Consider the following 22,350-nt stretch of genomic DNA (forward strand, 5'->3'; position numbering starts at 1 on the left):
AAAAAAAAACTCCAGTTTGTCAGCGACAATCAAAACCGACTTGAATGGAAACTGGAAATAATAATTGTGGCGGAGAATTCTACAGCGTTCTTTTATCTTTCTATTGTGTACGATGGTTCTGATCTGGATTCCAATGTAGGGTCAACTGAAAAAATATGTGCGAAAATGATATAATATTTGAGCCGATATAATATTTGAGCAATTCTTATGCCGCCATATGGTTCCTCCATGCGGCACCGGAATGTGGAAGTATTCTGTAGAAACAATGGGACATATGAAATCAGAGGCTGGCATGAATACAGAATATGGTATGGGTGTCACCTTTAATGTACAAAGGACCAGGGCTCAAGTCCTCCCAGGATCGCATGGGAACAGAGTTTCTGCACTTTTTCCACAGCAGGAACACTGTTCCCATTAGCAGGAATCAGCAGTTTGATGGTCTGAACAGACAATGTCCTAGATTACTATGAGACGTTTGGGTGTCAGGCCAGGACTAGTGTCCATATAAAGCAACCGTACAGCTATGGAGCAAAGTTGGACAGCAGAGAAGAATATATGGGCCCTTTTTGTTGTCGAATAGCATCAAGTAGGCCAAAAGCCTATTCATATGGTATGACCTCTTCTGCTGTGCATGAGGTCAGGTAGACCACTCTGGGAACCAGCCTGTTTTTCATTTTAGTAGCTAAATAGGGAATTCCCGTAGGTACCAATTAGAGATGAGCGAACTTACAATAAATTCGATTTGTCACGAACTTCTCGGCTTGGCAGTTGATGACTTTTCCTGCATAAATTAGTTCAGCTTTCAGGTGCTCCCGTGGGCTGGAAAAGGTGGATACAGTCCTAGCAGACTCTTTCCTAGGAATGTATCCACCTTTTCCAGCCCACCGGAGCACCTGAAGGCTGAACTAATTTACGCATAAGTCATCAACTGCTGAGCCGAGAAGTTTGTGACGAATCGAATTTACTGTAAGTTCGCTCATCTCTAGTACCAATAGGAAAAGTCTCCAAAAGTTTATAGCCTAAAGCTAATTTTTAAGGTACCTGACGTCTGAGATTTGCCTGACCCTCATGCAATCCTTACCACTGAACCTGTAAATGTTTACCTGGGTGTATCCCTCCTGACAACCTATAGGGGTCGCCACTTGCCTTGTGTTCTAGTACATGATGAATGTCTCCTAGGAATGCAATGGATTAGGTCAGTGGCCTCCAAAGTGTGGACCTTCAGATGTTGCAAAATTACAATTTCGAGCATGCCCGGACAGCCGTTGGCTGTCCGGGCGTGCTCGAAATTGTAATTTTGCAACATCATGAGGTCCACACTTTGGACACCACTGGATTAGATGCCATGTCTTGTATACACTTGACAAGTGGCAGGAGGTGTTGTGCATTTGGATCTTTCCACAGAACAATAGGTGAAAATTATAATATTCTTTTATATAAACACTCCCAATAGTGAAGCTTTTTGGCCTAAGCATTATCCCGGTTGACAGAGGCAGTGATATTACCTGATATTACTGCTCCCTATGGTGTCGTTGATAGAATTTTGCTAGACTTTACTGGCTGAGAAAAAGCAGTATCGTACAGGGATTGTGGGTCATCGACCGCGGTGCCTCAGACCCTCTGCTGTACAAATAGTGTCGTCGATGTAGCGTTCTCTACATCTCTGGAATATCGGACATTCTTATGGTGACACTACATTGTCTAATTCTAACAGCTGAACAATTGGGATCAGTGACCCCAGTGATTCTGCCAAATAGTACTGAATCTGGCAATAGTCACCAGTGGTGTAACTATAAGAGTCTGCCTGTAGAGGGGTGGGGTGTGTGGTCATAAGGTTCCTCACCTCTCTGCAATCACAGGTCCATCCAGTAGAGGGGAGATGTGCGTGCCCATCAGGTTCGTCACCTCTATGCAACCTCAGATGCCAAACAGTTTTTGTGCTCCTTGGTGGACACCGTTTCTTTTTGGTTCCCCCTAAGCTTTGGTAAAGGGTGACATCAAGGCCCACCAAATGTCCAGGATTAGAAATTTTCCTTATTCTGTTCTAATAGAGTAACTAAAAAACCTGGGATGTTGATGGGCCTTGACTGGGTTGAAGACCACTGGCGTAGGAGTTAGTTAGACCTGAGGTTTCATTGGGCCATATTAGAGATCAGCAGTGCTGTAAAATGTCATAGCTGGGGTCTGGCATGTCTTTAACCAGATTAAAGGGGTATTCCAGAATTTTTTTTTTTTACTATGCTACAGGGGCTGTAAAGTTAGTGTAGTTCATAATATAGTGTCTGTACCTGTGTGTGACGGTTTACTCACAATTCTTCTGTGATTGTCACCCCAATATTTATTTTTAACAGCATACAAAATGACTGTTGTCTCTGATTTTTTTCCAGGCTGCAATGCGGCCGAGAACTGACCTCACTAGTCAGCTGATGACAGGGAGTCTGTCTGCTTCAATGGGTGGAGCGATCGCTTGGTGGGAGAGAGATCAATCTGCAACTAATGCAACAGCCGTAGGCACCCTTATTGAAAACCACAGGTCTTTTGAATGGATGCAGCTCATTTTTGTTTCAACAGGTGGGGTGGCTGATGTGTGGGAGGGAGGAAGATATAATTATGGGATTTGTAGGCAAAAGAAGAAAAGTCAAACAGGAAATACAAGTTCACAAAAAGCTAGGCACATTTTATGGTAATCTCACAGCATAGCCATTTAGCCCCAAGACAAGCGCAGATCCTTCCTAAGCATGTCCATTACTGTCTTCCAGGTCCGTACTAAAATCAACTTATGGTGGGTAACCCCTTTAAAGGAGTAGTCCAGTGGTGACTCAGTGGTTAACAACTTGTCCCCTATCCTAAGGATAGGGGATAAGTTGCAGATCGCGGGGGTCGACACCCGCTATCTGGCCGGAGAGCCTGGCCCCTGTACAGAGAGATCGCAGGGGGCCCCAGCGGTCGGACCCCCCCGCAATCTCAAACTTATCCCCTATCCTTAGGATAGGGGATACGTTTTTCACCACTGGACTACCCCTTTAAAGCTACGTGTTGATAATTTAAGCATGGGCCTATGTATAAAAAAAAAAAAAAAAAAAAAAAAAGAAAAAGAAAAAGAAAAAAAAAAAAAAAAAAAATATATATATATATATATATATATATATATATATATATATATATATATATATATATATATGTTGCTGAAGGTACACAATGTTTCTAAGTGAGTGCCAGTCCTGACCCTGACTCGGGATACATTACACTATGGTGCCAGGCGCTCACAGGGTTAATACAGTAGCTGCTCATTTGGAGTTTATAGTCCCTGATTTAGCAAGTAATAATGACAAAGATCTGGTCTGTAGAGTAACAAATTCCATCCCCCGGGGCCGTGAAGGGATTACAGAGTCGTGTGGATTGCATGTATTATTACAGGCGGTTGTTTCTATGGCTATTTTGGGCCCGGCTGATATTTCTGCTCTTGTCATTAGGTAATGTCGGTCGAGGATTTGCTGCCAATTAACCTGGTCTGTAAGTAAATGTGCAGCCGCATTCCTGGGGGTGACCAGCTGCCACCTCCGTGAGTCACCGAAAAACCACTTCACTGGGAAGAAATAAGTCGTTATGACTCCTCGTCTCCTATGATGTGTAATGGGCAGGGATGGGAGCGGGCCGTACGGGAGGAGAGGGCATTGATCGGACTTGGCATTTGGTTTTAGGCCGGTGCATGTGTACAGGCCTACATCTGACTCGTTGTCTTTTTGTCAGTGTGTTTGTCACAAGGATCTCTCGGGGTGCGGTGCCCTTTTTGGTGTCCCCGCTGTCGGTCTAGGGTAAGTATGTGGCCACCACACACCCCCCGGGTCCCTGTTTTTACAGAGATGCCAACCAGTATCGTGCTCGTTAAATGGGAAATATAGTCTAGATCAGTGGTCTTCAACCTGCGGACCTCCAGATGCAGCAAAACTACAACTCCCAGCATGCCCGGACAGCCAACGGCTGTCCGGGCATGCTGGGAGTTGTAGTTTTGCAACATCAGGAGGTCCGCAGGTTGGAGACCACTGGTCTAGATTTAGGGTTAGAGCAAAAAAAAAGTTTTTTTGCCCCAGTTAAAAAAAACGGGCCTAGCTGAAGGTGTTCTCATTATCGGCATTTAAAGGGGTATTCCAGGAAAAAACTTATTTTTTTTTTTTTATATATCAACTGGCTCCAGAAAGTTAAACAGATTTGTAAATTACTTCTATTAAAAAATCTTAATCCTTTCAGTACTTATTAGCTTCTGAAGTCAAGGTTGTTGTTTTCTGTCTAAGTGCTCTCTGATGACACCTGTCTCGGGAACCGCCAAGTTTAGAAGACATAGGTTTGCTATGGGGATTTGCTTCTAAACTGGGCAGTTCCCAAGACACGTGTCATCAGAGAGCATTTAAACAGAAAAGAACAACCTTAACTTCAGAAGCTCATAAGTACTGAAAGGATTAAGATTTTTTAATAGTAGTAATTTACAAATCTGTTTAACTTTCTGGAGCCAATTTTTTACCACAAGGGGGCGCTATCAAAACTACTGTGTGACATGACCGGCCTGCAGGGACCAAGTGGCTGAACTATATGCGTAACTTGAACATATGGGACCACAATGCAAAATCTCTTAACAGGGCTCCCAACTATAATGCTTAAAGGGGTATTCCAGGAAAAAACTTTTTTTTTTTTAGATAGATAGATATCTATCTATCAACTGGATCCAGAAAGTTAAATGGAATTGTAAATGACTTCTATTAAAAAAAATCTTAACCCTTTCAACAATTATCAGCTGCTGAAGTTGAGTTGTTGTTGTTTTCTGTCTGGCAACATTGCTCTCTGCTGACATCTCTGCTTGTCTCGGGAACTTCACAGAGTAGAAGAGGTTTGCTATGGGGATTTGCTTCTAAACTGGGCGGTTCCCGAGACAGGTGTCATCAGAGAGCACTTAGACAGAAAAGAACAACTCAACTGCAGCAGCTCATAAGTACTGAAAGGATTAAGATTTTTTAATAGAAGTAATTTTACAAATCTGTTTATATATATATATCTATCTCTATATCTATATCAATCTATATCACCCCCTTTAAGTCTTGGGGATATCTGAGGAGGAGCTCCACATCAGTACTTTGTGTTAGGCATCTGCTCATTGTATTGTGACATTTCTATCTCCTGTTGAGATATATATTTATGGAAAAAAATATTTTCCTGGCTAACCCCTTTTTAAAGATGATGTACGTGAGATAGCGGGTGTCCCAGAGGTCGGACCCCCGCAGTCAGACATTTATCCCCTATCTGCAGTGCTAAGCACTGGATATGTTCTTTAATTTATAGTAATGGTCTCCTCAAATAGGAATCACAGAATGACACTTAAAACATAACTTTTAATGTAAAGCAAACAATAGTAGACACAGCTCGCCCTCTCGCCCACTCCACGAGACAGGACCGGACCCCCAATCCAGAATAACAGCAAGAACAGAAGGCAATGTCCAGCGTGGTAGTTCAAGGAATACTCAACGACTTATTCAGCAATTTGCCAACATGGAGAACAGGTGACGCGTTTCGGCCACAGTGCGCAGTCTTAGTCGTACGATTAAGGCTGCGCACTGTGGCCGAAACGCGTCACCTGTTCTCCATGTTGGCAAATTGCTGAATAAGTCGTTGAGTATTCCTTGAACTACCACACTGGACATTGCCTTCTGTTCTAACTTTTAATGTAGTTTCCACTAAAACCAACAAAGATATAAAAAAATAAAAAAATAACACACCAAAAATGTAATGTGATTACCCGTAACCAAAATGTAATGATGACGACATGATACACGAACGATTACTCATTTGGAAGAAGTAACTTGTACTTTCTTATAATGGCTCCAACCAATTAGGAGACTTACCAAGTCTTTAGGTATAATGATAAAAAAAAAAGCTAAAGGGAAAATGGGGGGGGGGGGGGGGTCTAGGGTGTAAATGGCCTGTAGGTGTAAGCGATAGATAGATAGATAGATAGATAGATAGATAGATAGGAGAGGGATGGGATAGACATATGATAGATAGATAAATAAATAGATATTAAAGTGTTTCCCAAATAGGGTGCCTCCAGCTGTTGCAAAACTACAACTCCCAGCATGCCCACACAGCCAAATACATGGTGGGAGTTGTAGTTTTGCAACAGCTGAGGGCACCCTTTTTTGAGAAACCATGAGATAGAGGTAAATAGTCACTATATCATTGTTTTTCAAGCAAGGTGCCTCCAGCTGTTGCATGAGATATTGCCTATTTATCTCCTACTAATCCCCAAATTACAAACTCCCCCCCTCTCCCCACAAAGTACCTCACTATGATTGATGGATCTTCCTTAGGCATGGGAAGTCTTCCCGTTACCAGTGGTAACCGAGTGTCAGGGTCTTGGAGAAGGAAAAACAAATCATGTGACCCTGCTCCACCAATAGTGTGAGGGGAGGGGCGGGGCGTCCTCTGCTCTTGTACCGGTCAGTCAGCTCGGCCCCTGCGCTGATATTACAGCTAGGACATAATGTCTGTGGTATCTGTGGTCTCCTCTGTTTGCCCCTGGGAGCAGGAGACGCTTTATACATCAGCCTCCTGCTCCTGTACCGTGAATACTGAAGGGGGTGCAGCTGGGGCCCCTTACTATGGCTGTACCCCCTGATGGCGGCCCTGCCCTATGTCTCATACTGGTTGCTGAGCCCCTGTATCTAATCCTATAATGTGTGATACTGTCTCTATCTAATACTGTTACAGTTACATTCAGCGAGCGGAGATTCAGCCTGGCCGCCAAAATTCTGCGGCGGTAGGACCGCGGGGGACTGTGCTGTCACCATCCGCAATTCCGCTCTGTTCATTCTTTGCGCGGAAAAAATTCAGCGGCGAAATTGTCCACCACGGAAATTGCTCACTATGAATGTTAGGCTCCTTTCACACTATGAACAGGACCCTGTATAAGACACGTTATAAAACTGCGGGCGATCGCGGGGTAAAATGGGCATTAGAAAAGCCCTAACTTACGTTAGTAAATCCCATTATAGTCTATGGGATCGTTCTAATACACGTTTTAAACCGTTCTTGCCCGTCAATAATAACGCAAGTTATTTTGGGACAGGAGATAGTAGCGGGAGAAATGCATGCAATGTGTTACCCCAGTAGTAAGGTAATTACATGAGGAGGAGGTATGTTACAGTGTGTCACCCCAGTAGTAAGGTAATTACATGAGGAGGAGGTTTGTTACAGTGTGTCACCCCAGTAGTAAGGTAATTACATGAGGAGGAGGTATGTTACAGTGTGTCACCCCAGTAGTAAGGAGATTACATGAGGAGGAGGTACGTTTCAGTGTGTCACCTCAGTAGTAAGGAGATTACATGAGGAGGATATTTGTTAGTGTCACCCCAGTAGTAAGAAGATTACATGAGGAGGAGGTACGTTTCAGTGTGTCACCCCAGTAGTAAGGAGATTACATGAGGAGGAGGTTTGTTACAGTGTGTCACCCCAGTTGGAAGGAGATTACATGAGGAGGGGGTTTGTTACAGTGTGTCACCCCAGTAGTAAGGTTGGGCATATCAAAGGGTGGAGCCAATGGGCGGGGTCAAAGGGGCGGCATAATGAGCTTTCGCCTAGGGTGGCAAAAGTCCTTGCACCAGCCCTGACTGCACCCCATTATACTTACCCCCTGACCAGAATGCCCCCCTCTTGTTTTTAGGGCACACCTTCAAAGCTGTCCCGGCTTCTACCTGTATCACATTGGAACCTGGGAGTGTTACTATGTATGGAGACCATATTGTTCTCTGGTGGTGGGGACCACTGGAGCTCGGACATCCCCGAGCACAGTGTTCATGGGGGGAAATAAAAAAAGCTTTGGCTCTATATATAAATAACTCCTGTAATAATGGGCCCCGACGTCTCAGCCATTGTTGGCTGCACAAAAGTAGGATGTGAGATGCCCAGCTGTGCGGTGCGGGGCCGGGCCCTGTGACAGGAGATAGACATCTGCACATTGTATTGTGACATTTCTAACACAAAGTACTGATGCGGAGCTCCTCCTCAGATATCCCCAACACTTAAAGGGGTATTCCAAGAAAAAACTTTTTACATATATATATATCTATATCAACTGGCTCCAGAAAGTTAAACAGATTTGTAAATTACTTCTATTAAAAAATCTTAATCCTTTCAGGACTTATGAGCTTCTGAAGTTAGGGTTGTTCTTTTCTGTCTAAGTGCTCTCTGATGATACGTGTCTCGGGAACTGCCCAGTTTAGAAGAGGTTTGCCAACGGCTGTCCGGTCATGCTGGGAGTTGAAGTTTTGCAACATCTGGAGGGCCACAGTTTGAGACCACGGCTGTAGAACGTCTTGAGCCGTCCTTGTGCAGCCTGTGAGGTAAAAGGAACAAGGAGGTCACTGGGGATTTTCTTAGTGTCGTTCAGGAAAATTCCTTTAAAGGGGTATTCCGGGCAAAAACATCTTATCCCCTATCCAAAAGATGTCTGATCACGGCGGGCCCGCTGCTGGGGACCCCCCGCGATCTCCCTGCAGCACACGCATTCTATATGGGTCTGCGTCTCTAGTTTCGGAAACCTCTGGGACTGGAGACGTGACATAATGCCACGTCCCCCCTCCATTCATGTCTTTTTTTGGGGGGGGGGGGGGGCGCGTGATGGCTGTCACGCCCCCTCCCATAGACATGAATGGAGGGGGGGGTGGCATGACGTCCCGTCCCCAGTCTCGGAAAGGTTTCCGAAACTAGAGACGCAGCCCCGTATAGATTGCGGGTACTGCAGGGAGATCGCGGGGGGGAGGGGGTCCCAGCAGCGGGTCCCCCGCGATCAAATGACAAATGTATTCCGGGCAAAATGTTTTGTCCCCGGAATACCCCTTTAAGAAAAGAGACAGGGGGAGATTTATCAAACCCTGTGTAGAGGAAGAGTGGTGCAGTTGCCCATAGCAACCAATCAGATCGCTCCTTTCATTTTTCACAGGCCTCTTTGAAAATGAAAGCGACCTGGTTGCTATGGGCAACTGCACCTCTTCCTCTACACAGGATTTGATAAATCTCCCCCGTAGTCTTTGCAGATAAAACCTTTTTGTATTCCCCCCCCCCCCAGTTACTGCCGTTTGCGCATTTTCCAATGTCGCACCTGAACAAGCTCAACCCTAATGTCACCTGACATTGTCACCTTCCATAAAGGCGAATGGAAATCACTAATAACCTTCACTTTGATTTACAAATTATTATTTCAAAGTCAATTGCTTCCATCTTGTTAAATTTCCACCATTCTGCAACTTTAATTGCTTTATTGAAATATTCACCAGCATTGCATCAAATTGTATTTTCTTTAAAAAAAAATTTATTACCTTATTGCAGGCAGGACCCCCCCACAATCAGACATCTTATCTCCTCTCCTTTGGAACCCCTTTAACCTCTCCCCTGCACAAGTTTTGAAAAAATCTCCCCCTCACATTAAAGGGGTACTCCGGTGGAAAACTGATGCCAGAAAGTTAAACAGATTTGTATATTACTTCTATTAAAAAAATCTTAATCCTTCCAGTAATTATTAGCTGCTGAATACTACATAGGAAACTCTTTTCTTTTGGGATTTCTTTTCTGTCACGACCACAGTGCTCTCTGCTGACACCTCTGTCCATGTCAGGAACTGTCCAGACCAGGAGAAAATCCCCATAGCAAACATATGCTGCTCTGGACAGTTCCTGACATGGACAAAGGTGTCAGCAGAGAGCACTGTGCTCGTGACAGAAAAAAAATCCAAAAAGAAAAGAACTTCCTTTGTAGTATACAGCCGCCAATAAGTATTGGAAGAATTAAGATTTTTTAATAGAAGTGATTTACAAATCTGTTTTAACTTTCTGGCGCCAGTTGATTTAAAAAAAAGAAAAAGAAAAAAAGAAAAGAAATAACCTTTTCACCGGAGCTTTTCCTTCTATTAAAAAAATCTTAATCCTTCCAGCAAAAAAAAAAAAAAAAAACACTCACAAAAGCATTTTGGTGACTTTGTTGTCTAATTTGTTATACTCCAACTTTGTCACATTATTAAGACTCGCACAAGAATGGCGTCATCTGGTCAAATCTACGCCATGCTGCTGCTTTGTTTCTTTAAAGAAACACTGACTGTCTTGTCAAATTTCCATTGTACTCATTGTACTGCGACTTTGTTATTTTATTAAAATGGTTTCCACCGTACTGCGACTTTGTTATTTTCTTAAAATGGTTTCCACCGTACTGCGACTTTATTTTCTTAAAATGGTTTCCACCGTACTGCGACTTTATTTTATTAAAATGGTTTCCACCGTACTGCGACTTTGTGATGCCACTTTACCCTCTCACTTCTAGTACAGTAAAAAAAAAAACAACTAATATGGTGCAACACAAATGGCCCAAATTGAGCGGCACAGTAGCCACCTTTCCTGGGCATTTCTGGATATCCCCTATGTTGTAGTAAGGTTTAACTCCTCACGGCCCAGATTATGCGAACAATCAACGTTTCCCTTTAATAAGGCCCCCCCTCCCCCTTCATTACCACCTGTCAGACAGTCTGTATTTACGCTTCATCGCTTTTATTATGGCGTATTTGCATTTATGCGTCCGCCTCGAGCGGTAAGGGTTAATGAGATGACATTGTATTTCTTCCCACAAGGCTTTACCTTCTCCACTACTTTAGCAGACCTCCCTGGGAATATTACCCCCCCCCCCCCCCCCCATTTTCCAATCTCTGCTCCCCTCCCCCAGGCTTTCTCTTCCATTAGCAGATTCCTGCCATCCGCCTCATATTTTATTCATTCAGTGTTTTGGTATAATACAAGTGTTCGCGTTCTGCGCCTGGTTCTGCTCTCTTCCGCTATCAGGCTGTCACATACCACCCGTGGCCAGTCCTGGCCTAAAACCGACCATCCCCCGTGACCAGTCCTGACCTAAAATAGACCCACCCGTTGCCAGTCCTGGCCTAAAATAGACCCACCCGTGACCACTCCTGGCCTAAAACGGACCCACCGGTGACCACTCCTGGCCTAAAACAGACCCACCCGTGACCACTCCTGGCCTAAAACAGACCCACCCGTGACCACTCCTGGCCTAAAACAGACCATCCCCCGTGACCACTCCTGGCCTAAAACAGACCATCCCCCGTGACCACTCCTGGCCTAAAACAGACCATCCCCCCGTGACCACTCCTGGCCTAAAACAGACCATCCCCCCGTGACCACTCCTGGCCTAAAACAGACCATCCCCCCGTGACCAGTCCTGGCCTAAAACAGACCATCCCCCCGTGACCACTCCTGGCCTAAAACAGACCATCCCCCGTGACCAGTCCTGGCCTAAAACAGACCATCCCCCGTGACCACTCCTGGCCTAAAACAGACCATCCCCCGTGACCACTCCTGGCCTAAAACAGACCATCCCCCGTGACCACTCCTGGCCTAAAACAGACCATCCCCCGTGACCACTCCTGGCCTAAAACAGACCATCCCCCGTGACCACTCCTGGCCTAAAACAGACCATCCCCCGTGACCACTCCTGGCCTAAAACAGACCATCCCCCGTGACCACTCCTGGCCTAAAACAGACCATCCCCCGTGACCACTCCTGGCCTAAAACAGACCATCCCCCGTGACCACTCCTGGCCTAAAACAGACCATCCCCCGTGACCACTCCTGGCCTAAAACAGACCATCCCCCGTGACCACTCCTGGCCTAAAACAGACCATCCCCCGTGACCACTCCTGGCCTAAAACAGACCATCCCCCGTGACCACTCCTGGCCTAAAACAGACCATCCCCCGTGACCACTCCTGGCCTAAAACAGACCATCCCCCGTGACCACTCCTGGCCTAAAACAGACCATCCCCCGTGACCACTCCTGGCCTAAAACAGACCATCCCCCGTGACCACTCCTGGCCTAAAACAGACCATCCCCCGTGACCACTCCTGGCCTAAAACAGACCATCCCCCGTGACCACTCCTGGCCTAAAACAGACCATCCCCCGTGACCACTCCTGGCCTAAAACAGACCATCCCCCGTGACCACTCCTGGCCTAAAACAGACCATCCCCCGTGACCACTCCTGGCCTAAAACAGACCATCCCCCGTGACCACTCCTGGCCTAAAACAGACCATCCCCCGTGACCACTCCTGGCCTAAAACAGACCATCCCCCGTGACCACTCCTGGCCTAAAACAGACCATCCCCCGTGACCACTCCTGGCCTAAAACAGACCATCCCCCGTGACCACTCCTGGCCTAAAACAGACCATCCCCCGTGACCACTCCTGGCCTAAAACAGACCATCCCCCGTGACCACTCCTGGCCTAAAACAGACCATCCCCCGTGACCACTCCTGGCCTAAAACAGACCATCCCCCGTGACCACTCCTGGCCTAAAACAGACCATCCCCCGTGACCACTCCTGGCCTAAAACAGACCATCCCCCGTGACCAGTCCTGGCCTAAAACAGACCATCCCCCGTGACCAGTCCTGGCCTAAAACAGACCATCCCCCGTGACCAGTCCTGGCCTAAAACAGACCATCCCCCGTGACCAGTCCTGGCCTAAAACAGACCATCCCCCGTGACCAGTCCTGGCCTAAAACAGACCATCCCCCGTGACCAGTCCTGGCCTAAAACAGACCATCCCCCGTGACCACTCCTGGCCTAAAACAGACCATCCCCCGTGACCACTCCTGGCCTAAAACAGACCATCCCCCGTGACCACTCCTGGCCTAAAACAGACCATCCCCCGTGACCACTCCTGGCCTAAAACAGACCATCCCCCGTGACCACTCCTGGCCTAAAACTGACCCACACACTAAAAATAAACACTGCCTTTAAAAAGCTGGGTGACAATTCTTGCAGAACATTTAATGCGAACCATATCCAGCTTTTCCAGAACCTTTCCTGAATGGTTCTACTTGGAACAGGTGTCCTTGACTCATTCCTTTGCATTGCTAGAAAGACTAGCCATTCAGTGGTCTTAAAAAGCTGGGTGACCCTTGGAGAATGTGGACCATATTAATTGTTTGAATTTGATTGAACCCAGGATAAGCCTGTCTGCTTGGTTAGTGACGTATCCTTGATTCCTATTCTTCTTCTTTACCTTACTATTCAGATGTCTAGGAAAGCTGAGTGACAACCCCTGTAGAATCAGTTGTTCAGAACATGTTCAGCTTTTTCAGACCCTGTCCTGGATGGTTAGTATCTACTTGGGCTATAATGTGTCCTTAACTTACATTCCTTTGCATTGCTGGAAAGACAAACCATTCAGTCGTCTTAAAAAGTTGGGTGACAACCCTTGTAGAATGTGTAAAGTAGACAGTATTAATTGTAGATTTAAAAACCCTGTCGTGCACGATAAGCCTGTCTACTTGGTCAGTGATGAATTCTGGAGGCACCTTGGTTGGGAAACAATGACCTAAGCTGACTTTTCTTATGCAGTGGTCTAGGAAAGCTGAATGGAATAGAATATGTCTAAGGGCCAATTCACACTACGGAATAGACTTTTTATGTGCTGCAGGTGCCACCAACGCTAGGACTGTTCGGACATGCGCAGTCTCTATTGGCATCAATGCATTTCCGAGTGGATTCCGCTGAAAGAATTGAAAATTTTGTGCCATGGAAATTCTGCAGTGTGCACGGTGCTGCAGAATCCCACTGAAAACAATAGGAGTCTGCATCCCCGGAATTCTGAGTGGAATTTCTGCATCTGCCTAGGTGGGAATTCTTGCAGGATCGGTATCGATCATCACCCAGCTTTCCTAGAAACGGATTACTAAAAATTTTACTGAACAAATTTAGCCCACCCCCATGTAATTCTTCCACCCCTATCCCTCTCTGGCTTCCAGTATCCACAATGCAGCTTCCTCAAACACCCATCCTGAATGTTAGCAGGACAATGTCTGCGCTCGTGGGCCGCTCAGGTGCTGAACCCGTGATGTTAGGTTTAACCCCTCGAGCGCCGTCTGATGTTTGACAGGAATGCAGACAGAGGAACAGCAGGAGGGGCCATTGCTGAGTCAGTGGAAGGAAATGTATAGGGAAGGGAGGGGGGCGCTATCACTGATGAGACATGAGTGGGGTCAGGACCCATGTACATTATCCTGTGGCCCCTCCCTGGGTGAAGGAAGCCCATCATGTTGTAAAGGCAGAATTGTTGACAACCTGGATTCTTTTTAAAGTCTCAATACAGGATGAGATCTGGTATTTCGAAACACTTGGACAAGTCCCGGCCTGGAATGTATACATCCGAGAGGCTGCAACGTATGCGCAAATCTCCTAAAAGAAAGAGAAATGTTAGAAAGAAAGAAAAGTCTGAAGAAAACAAAAACAATTCTGATTCTGTATATATTTTTTTTTTTATATGATAATTACATTTTGCAATTTTACATTTTACGCTCTGTAACCCCAATTGACTGCAAGGGGACGGGCCCGCCAGTCTTATGATGTTTGTTTATTTTTTACACCAGCTGTAGCACCTATTTTGGGTTGGAATAATATTTTGGCATTTGACTACCACACTAAGGCTAGTCCAAAGATCCATGTCCTACGGTGTACACACCATTCACACACAGCACCAACAGAGCACCCTCAAAGCTCTGTACCCTCTTATGTAACTCCTTTTGGTCTCTTAAAGAACCAATTGTGCCCCCTTTTAGCGAATACACAGCAACAATGGAGCACCCTCTAAGCTACCCACGGTAATAACCCTCTTAGCTTCCACAAAGTACCCTCTTGGCTCACAACATCAGTAGTGGAGCACCCTTTTAGCTACACACATTACTCCCCCTTGTTGACCTGCACCCTCACAGCTCACACACAGCACTGATGTACCCTCTTAGCTTTCACACATCACCAAGTGAGTGCCCTAACAAGTCACATACAGCACCGATGGAGCACCCTCAATCTCATACACAGCACTAATGGAGCACCTGGACAGTCACCCTCTTAGCTTCCACAAAGCACCAATGCAGTACCCTCTTAGTTTGCATCAGCACCAATGGAACACCCCCTCAGCTCACAGACTGGACCAGTAAAGCACCCTCACGCATTATTCACCCTCTTAACTTCCACAAAACACCCATGCAGTACCATCTTGGCTCACAACAGCACCAATGGAGCACCCTCTTGGCTCACAGACCGCCATAGTGAAGCACCTTCTCAGCTCACATTGTGCACCTATGGAGCACCCTCTGAGCTCATAACCTGAGCTATAGGAGGAACCACTAACCCAGACGTCTAGCACCTATGGAGCACCCTCTGAGCTCATAACCTGAGCTATAGGAGGAACCACTAACCCAAACTTCTAGCACTTATGGAGCACCCTCTGAGCTCATAACCTGCGCTATAGGAGGAACCACTAACCCAAACTTCTAGCACTTATGGAGCACCCTCTGAGCTCATAACCTGCGCTATAGGAGGAACCACTAACCCAAACGTCTAGCACCTATGGAGCACCCTCTGAGCTCATAACCTGCGCTATAGGAGGAACCACTAACCCAAACTTCTAGCACTTATGGAGCATAGCCTCTAGTTATGAACTGTACCAACAGAGCACTCTCACAGCTCACATGCAGAACGTACATAATGGGAGGAGATGCTGAATACATCCTTTTGTTTGTGTCCCCTCAGAAGGTCAATGGCAATTAACTAAAGTGCAGATCTACCACCTGCTCGTGACCACCAATCAGGGAACCTCCAGCAGAGACTCTCTGTAATAAAGGGGCAGGAGGGGGAGATACAGTGTGAGAATCCGTGACCTCCTGTGTTTTAGTTAATACTTCTCCCTCCTATAAATACCAATTGTCGAGCATCTTCTCTTAGAACTGTGTTGTTCTGTTCCTCTGTTATCCCTCCTGGAGATGCATGAAACAAATTGCCAACTGGGTTTTAACATTCCCTTCGTCAATGGGGCGTGTCCTTACGCCATTCTGACGGTGACCAATCATGGCTGACTGTATCAGACTGTGCACGGACACGTCCTAGTGAAAACACCCAGTTGTTAATGTTTCATACGATTCGAGAGAACAGAAGAACAGCAACGTGCAGAGTTTTAGTAAATGTTGTTCCAGATTCCAGAACCTACCAGACAAACATTTTGACCTCTTTCCAGCGCCATGGCCACTTCTGTACAAGCTCCCCATGTGTATTGCCTCACATAGTAATAGATTGCTTTTTGCCCCCATATGTTAGTTAGACCGCCTCTGTACTATCATATAGTTGTAGGCCTCCATAAAGTAGTAGGTGACCCTCGTACTGCCCTCATATATTAGTAGGCTGCCTCCATATAGTGGTAGATGAATCTCATACTGCCCCAGATACAGTAGTAGACCCCCCCCCCCCCCTCCTCTGTCCCCCATACTGCCCCACTTTGGTGCTCCACTGTTCCTCCAGTCCGGGACAGTAGGTCCGTGGTCTGGAGAAGCAATAGAGCACCAAAGCTGACACAGTAGTTACCCCCCCACAGTAGCCCGGTGCCCGCACTTTTCTGCTGTTGCTCCGCTCCTTGGGGAAGCAATATCAGCTAGTACCAGCAGCCACTGCTCACTTCTCTTAAAGTGTCTGTGATGCCATCTGCCACTGTAAAATCGGGCAGCATGGGCCACTGCCACTTTTTTTTTCTCTCTACCCCCATGAGAACTGCTAAGTGCCCCTGGTTATCCGGGCATGCTGGAAGTTGTTTTTTTCAACAGCTGGAGGCCCACTGGTTGGGAGTCGCGGCCCTCTAGATTTCCTCCAGGGGGGGGTTTTCCTCTTCTGTGTGCTGGAGGATGACTCTTTGTGAGTTGAGGATTTGCCATTGGCTGTCCGGGCATGCTGGGAGTTGTATTTTTACAGCAGCCGGAGGGACCCTGGTTGGGAACCACTGCTCAAGGTATAAACAGTGGTTCTGTTCACTGCCTGCAAGCAGAGATCGTGAAGAATTGACACACCTCATATACCATAAAAACTGCAGATTTTCCCACGTGACTAATTCCTCGTACGTAGAAGCTTTCTCCGCCGTGACTAAAGCGGTTCTCGTGGTTCACTCGAGGAAGAAATTATTTGCCAAGAGAGACGAGAGTTATCACCGTGTCTATAAAATGATTCATTGTATGCGTCATAAACACAATAAAGTGTCGCGATGCCCTCGCCGTGCGGGTAAATGTCACCAGCTGAATGTGGCCCATTGTCTGCCGAGACCCAGTCGTCACCGTCAGAAGGGAAAGTTTTTACAAGAAAAATTCTGGGTACAATAACTTTTACAGTGTTATGGTAGAGTAGACGGCCATATTGCTTCATTCAGAGGGACACTAAAACAGTGTCACGTGACTGGGACAATTTATTTGCAAAATAGTCCTGAATTTTTCCCGTCCTTTTCTCCCGTCTTCATATCCCTTCCCCCGCACTACTTAGTCTGCGCACCTACCAGACAGTCGGCAGGATGTTAAAAAATCCTGGGCAATCTCTGCAGCCTAAGAGTATCATGATCAGCAGATGTATTGGAAGTCATGTGACTTCAGAGAAAACCCGACAACCTCGCATAAGTGGGTGGGTTAGGGTTAATTTTAACTCTACTATATTTTTAGTTGGCATATTAGTAAGATGTGAAGTTTAAATATCAATCTCTCCAGCCATTAGGAAGCTATGCTGCTGTGGTGTCCCGGTACCGTATTGCATACCGTACCTTGTATGGTGGCCCCCAAAGTCAGAGTTAGTACGTTCATGTAGGGTCCCCCAGGTGGGACAGCCCCTAGTCGCCTCTTTTGTAATGTTTAAATGTATATATTTAATATAATGCATATTAGTGCTTACCTTGGTAGCGTTGCAGGACCTTTGGTCATGTGACTATGTTAATTCCTCTATGGTATGTTGGAGGACCTTTTGGAGGTCTTTGGGTCACATGTTTACCCACTACTCTCTGTACAGAAGATTGACAGTTGTTATGGACCAGTGAGCTTAAGTCCAGCGTCTGACCATATAAGGGAGCTGTAGCCAATGATCGCTCTCTTGGGTTGCTGCTCTCGTGGATGCCGGACTAGCAGGACGGATCTGCGCAACTTACAAAGACACGCTAGGCCAAAAGTCTGCTGGCCTCAGCCTGAAACTAAACCGTGAGTTAAAATCTCAATCCCCGCTAATGCTAGTGTGATTACTGGACCGAATCTAAATCCAGTGGATCAGCGCAACAATTACCTTCCTAAGCTCAATAGACTCACAAGGTCCCAACCACTTGTCAAGTTCTAATAGACTTTGTTATATGGACTGTTCCTGTTCATTATTGCCTAAAATCTTCAGTAAACTTTCCGACAAGTTTCTGCAAATCTCCGGTTGTGGAAATCAATTATTTCCTATCACCCTATCGCTCTTGGGACGGGTGGCGGTAGGACAAATATACAGAGAATAGCACTCACGCTGGCGTCACGGATAGAAAGGGTTAATCAGATACCCTTTAATTACCGCACAGCTACACCCCATATACCCTACACCCCCCAGGCTATCACACTGGAACATACGCACGTTGGGGGAAATTTATCAAAACCTGTCCTGAGGAAAACAGGGGTGTGGAAATTTTATAAAAAACTACTTGTCCACGGGACTAAAATCTACTTGTCCCTCCTGACGATCCACTTGTCTGGGCCAATTTTCGCTTTTATGCTCTCATTTTTTCCTCCTCGCCCTATAATAGCCATAACTACCTACTATAATGATATATTTAATTTTTCAATAACATATTCTCTGAACCCAAAAAATAAAAAAAAATAATATATACGGTAATATATATATATATATATATATATATATATATATATATATATAATATAGGGAAGTGAAATTGAAATAGTAAAAGATAATTTTGCAGATTTGGTGGTTTTCTTTTCTACGCCATTTACCTTGTGGTTGAGATAACAACATGTTGTTTTTATACAGATTTGTATCGTTTACGTCATGTTTTACTAATTCTGGACTTTTCCAAATTTTTTTTTTTAACTTAACTTTTTTAACCCCTGTAGCTTTATTTTTTTTTTCGCATACCAGGCTGTATGAGTGCTCATTTTTTGCGCCAGAATCTGTTTTTTGCATCGGTACCATTTTGGTATTGATCTGACTTTTTAATCCCTTTTTTAAATTTTTTTTCTGGGATATTATAAAAATTGCAATTCTGTGGTTTGGTATTTTTTTTTACATTTACCGTACGGGATACATAATGTTATATTTTAATAGGTTGTACAATTACGCACGAAGCGATACCAAATATGTTTATTTTTAATTATGTTTACATGTTTTTATATAGGAAAAGGGGGTGATTTGAACTTTTAACATGGAAGGGGTTAATGCAGTCGTCTTCAAACTATGGCCCTCCAGATGTTGCAAAACTACAACTCCCAGCATGCCCGGACAGCCAATGGTTGTCCTGGCATGCTGGGAATTGTAGTTTTGTAACATCTGGAGGGCCACAGTTTGAAGACCACTGGCTTAATGTGTGTCTTTCAAACTTATATTAAAACTTTTTTTTTTTTTTTAACACTTTATTACACTTATATGAGGAATCATTAGATTCCTCATACAGATGAATAGAGTTCTATTGAACTCCATTGATCTGTGTGCTCTGTGATCCATTGATAGAGCCTAGTCCAGCCAGGATCTATCAATGACAGAGCGGGAGAGCGGGGAACAGGGGTAAGCCCTCCGGTTACCTCTATAGTGGTTCTCCCCCTCCCCCGCGATCGCGCTGCGGGGGGGGGGGGGGGGGGGGCGGTGCGATCCACCCCACTAGCCCACCAGGGAGCATTCACATCTCCCTTTAGACGCCGCTGTCAGCTTTGACAGCGGCGATCTAAAGGGTTAATAGCCAGCCGCCGCGATCGCTGCATGCTGGCTATTAACGGCGGCCCCCGGCTACTGAGAACAGCCGGGGGCCGCAGAGTATGGAGCGGGCACGACATACATACTGCAGAGCGCCGCATGCATCTCCCCGTGCAGACGCGCCTCCTCCCCTCAGCTCTCCGAAGCTACAGCTGGGGGGAGCGAAGGCAGAGGACGCAGGTCTGCATGGGGAGCAAGAAGCCACGCCCCCTCATCTCCCCCCGCACGTCTGCAGAGCAGGGGAGAGAAGACCAATACACAGCTTCTCATCTCCCCTGCTCTGCTTCCGAGGACACAGGGTGCAGAGTATGGAGCAGACAGGAGTGGGCAGCCCACTCCATACAGACTGAAGATCGCCGCCGCACTTGTCAGGTCTGGTCCTGCTTGCCCAAAGCCGGGCTAAGGGCCGGACAAATTCACCTGCCCGGCACCCTTAACTGCTTGTCCCGGGCGTCTGGCGATAGGAATTCCACATCCCTGGAAAAGTTGCCCATAGCAACCAATCAGATCTCTTCTTTCATTTTTTTTATTTTTTATTTTTTTTAGAGGCCTTTTAAAAAATGAAAGAAGTGATCGGATTGGTTGCTATGGGCACACAGTGATTGCCGCCAGTGTATCTGTCACTGGTCATGTATGGTATAACCTATACCAGTGGTCTTCAACCTGCGGACCTCCAGATGTTGCAAAACTACAACTCCCAGCATGCCTGGACAGCCGTTGGCTGTCCAGGCATGCTGGGAGTTGCAGTTTTACAACATCTGGAGGTCCGCAGGTTGGAGACCACTGACCTATACAATCTGTCCCCACCTTATGTCCCCCGTACTGCAGTGTTGTTACTATGTGTCATGTCGGGAGCCTGCAGATTGCTCTCCCTTCCTTGTCTCTCGCAGGATACTCTAGTCTGGCGGTAAGCGCCGATCGCTTAGTGAACGCACGAAACAGACAATTAAATTAGGCTGGTCCCCCTGAGAGCGGCTGCAGACGGCGGCATTGTTCTAGCTGCACAAACACGGCCCACGGTCAATGAACGCTGGAAGCTAGGGGCTGGTCACGTGGTCGCTGTCTCCTGTCTGCCATTTATGGTAAAGGTTCGATTTACGGTCTCATAGGGGCTTCTGTTTTTGTGGTGGCTCCATTAGAATCTAAATGTTTTGCACTTGTGGTAGCTTGGGGGAGTAGGGTATATGGGGTGTAGCTGTGTGGTTATTAAAGGGTGCTTTCTTAACCCTTTCTATTCGTGATGCCAGGGTGAGGGCTATTCTCTGTATGCTTGTCCTACTGCCACCCTTCCCAAAAGCGATAGGGAGATAGGAAATAATTGATTGTCCACAACTGGAGGTTTGCAGAAACTTGTCGGAACTTTTACTGAAGATTTTATGCAGTAAAGAACAGGAGCAGTCCATATAACAAAGTCTATTAGAGCTTGACAAGTGGTTGGGACCTCGTGAGTCTATTCAGCTTAGGAAGGTAATTGTTGCGCTGATCCACTGGATTTAGGGGTTTAGATTCGGTCCAGTAATCACGTTTAGCTTTAGCGGGGATTGAGATGGTAATTCACGGTTTAGTTTCAGGCTGAGACCGGCAGGCTTCTGACCTAGCTTGTCTTTGAAAGTTGCGCAGATCCGTCCTGCTAGTCCGGCATCCACGAGAGCAGCAACCCAAGAGAGCGATCATTGCTACAGCTCCCTTATATGGGCAGGGGCTGGACTTAAGCTCACTGGTCCATAACAACTGTCAATCTTCTGTACAGAGAGTTGTGGGTAAACATGTGACCCAAAGACCTCCAAAGGTCCTCCAACATACCATAGAGGAATCAACATAGTCACATGATCGAAGGTCCTGCGACGCCACCAAGGTAAGTACTAATATACATTATATTAAATATATACATTTAAACATTACAAAAGAGGCGACTAGGGGCTGTCCCACCTGGGGGACCCTACCTGAACGTAGTAACTCTGACTTTGAGGACCACCATACAAGGTACGGTATGCAATACGGTACCGGGACACCACACACATTTCTAATATACTTTTTATTTTATTTTTTTTAAAGTTTTTGCATTTTTAAACTATCTTCTTGCTACCAGGGAATTGCGACTTTTGTGTGTTTATCCAAAGGCAGAAACCTATACGGCCCCAATACGTCTCCCAGCTGAGAGTTTGCTGCAAATGTATCCAATCCAGGCAAATTTTTGCAAACACTTTGTTTTAGCAATCTGTGGAGGTCACATGGAGAGTGGGTCTGTGTCTCCATGGTTACAGACTACAAGCAAACCTTGTGTAGTCTGATCCTGAAGTCACATGCTACTTTGTTCATTATTTTTTTAATTTTATACTTTCTGTAGGTTATCAAGAAGAATGGGTAGAGTAAAGGCCCCCATACGTATGAAAAGCTAGCCAAAGCTGCCGGGTTTAGTGGGGCCTGTCTAATGCAATGTTTCCCAACCAGGAGCTCGGAGTTTGTTTTGCAACAGCTGAAAGCGCCATAGTTGGGGTCTTCC

General features: G+C 46.0%; 1 protein-coding gene across 1 annotated transcript in view; it reads left to right on the forward strand.

Moving 5' to 3' along the window:
• Positions 1-385: 385 nt before the first annotated feature.
• The window catches only part of LOC130284930 (unconventional myosin-X-like), a gene marked incomplete in the record, with an annotated part of 133,323 nt that continues 111,358 nt past the window's right edge, over positions 386-22,350 (forward strand). Inside the window, 1 exon segment of the mRNA XM_056535898.1 lies at positions 386-636. Coding sequence (XP_056391873.1) covers positions 556-636 — 81 coding nt within the window.

This window comes from Hyla sarda, chromosome 8 (assembly GCF_029499605.1).
Source record: "Hyla sarda isolate aHylSar1 chromosome 8, aHylSar1.hap1, whole genome shotgun sequence".
NCBI lineage: Eukaryota > Metazoa > Chordata > Amphibia > Anura > Hylidae > Hyla > Hyla sarda.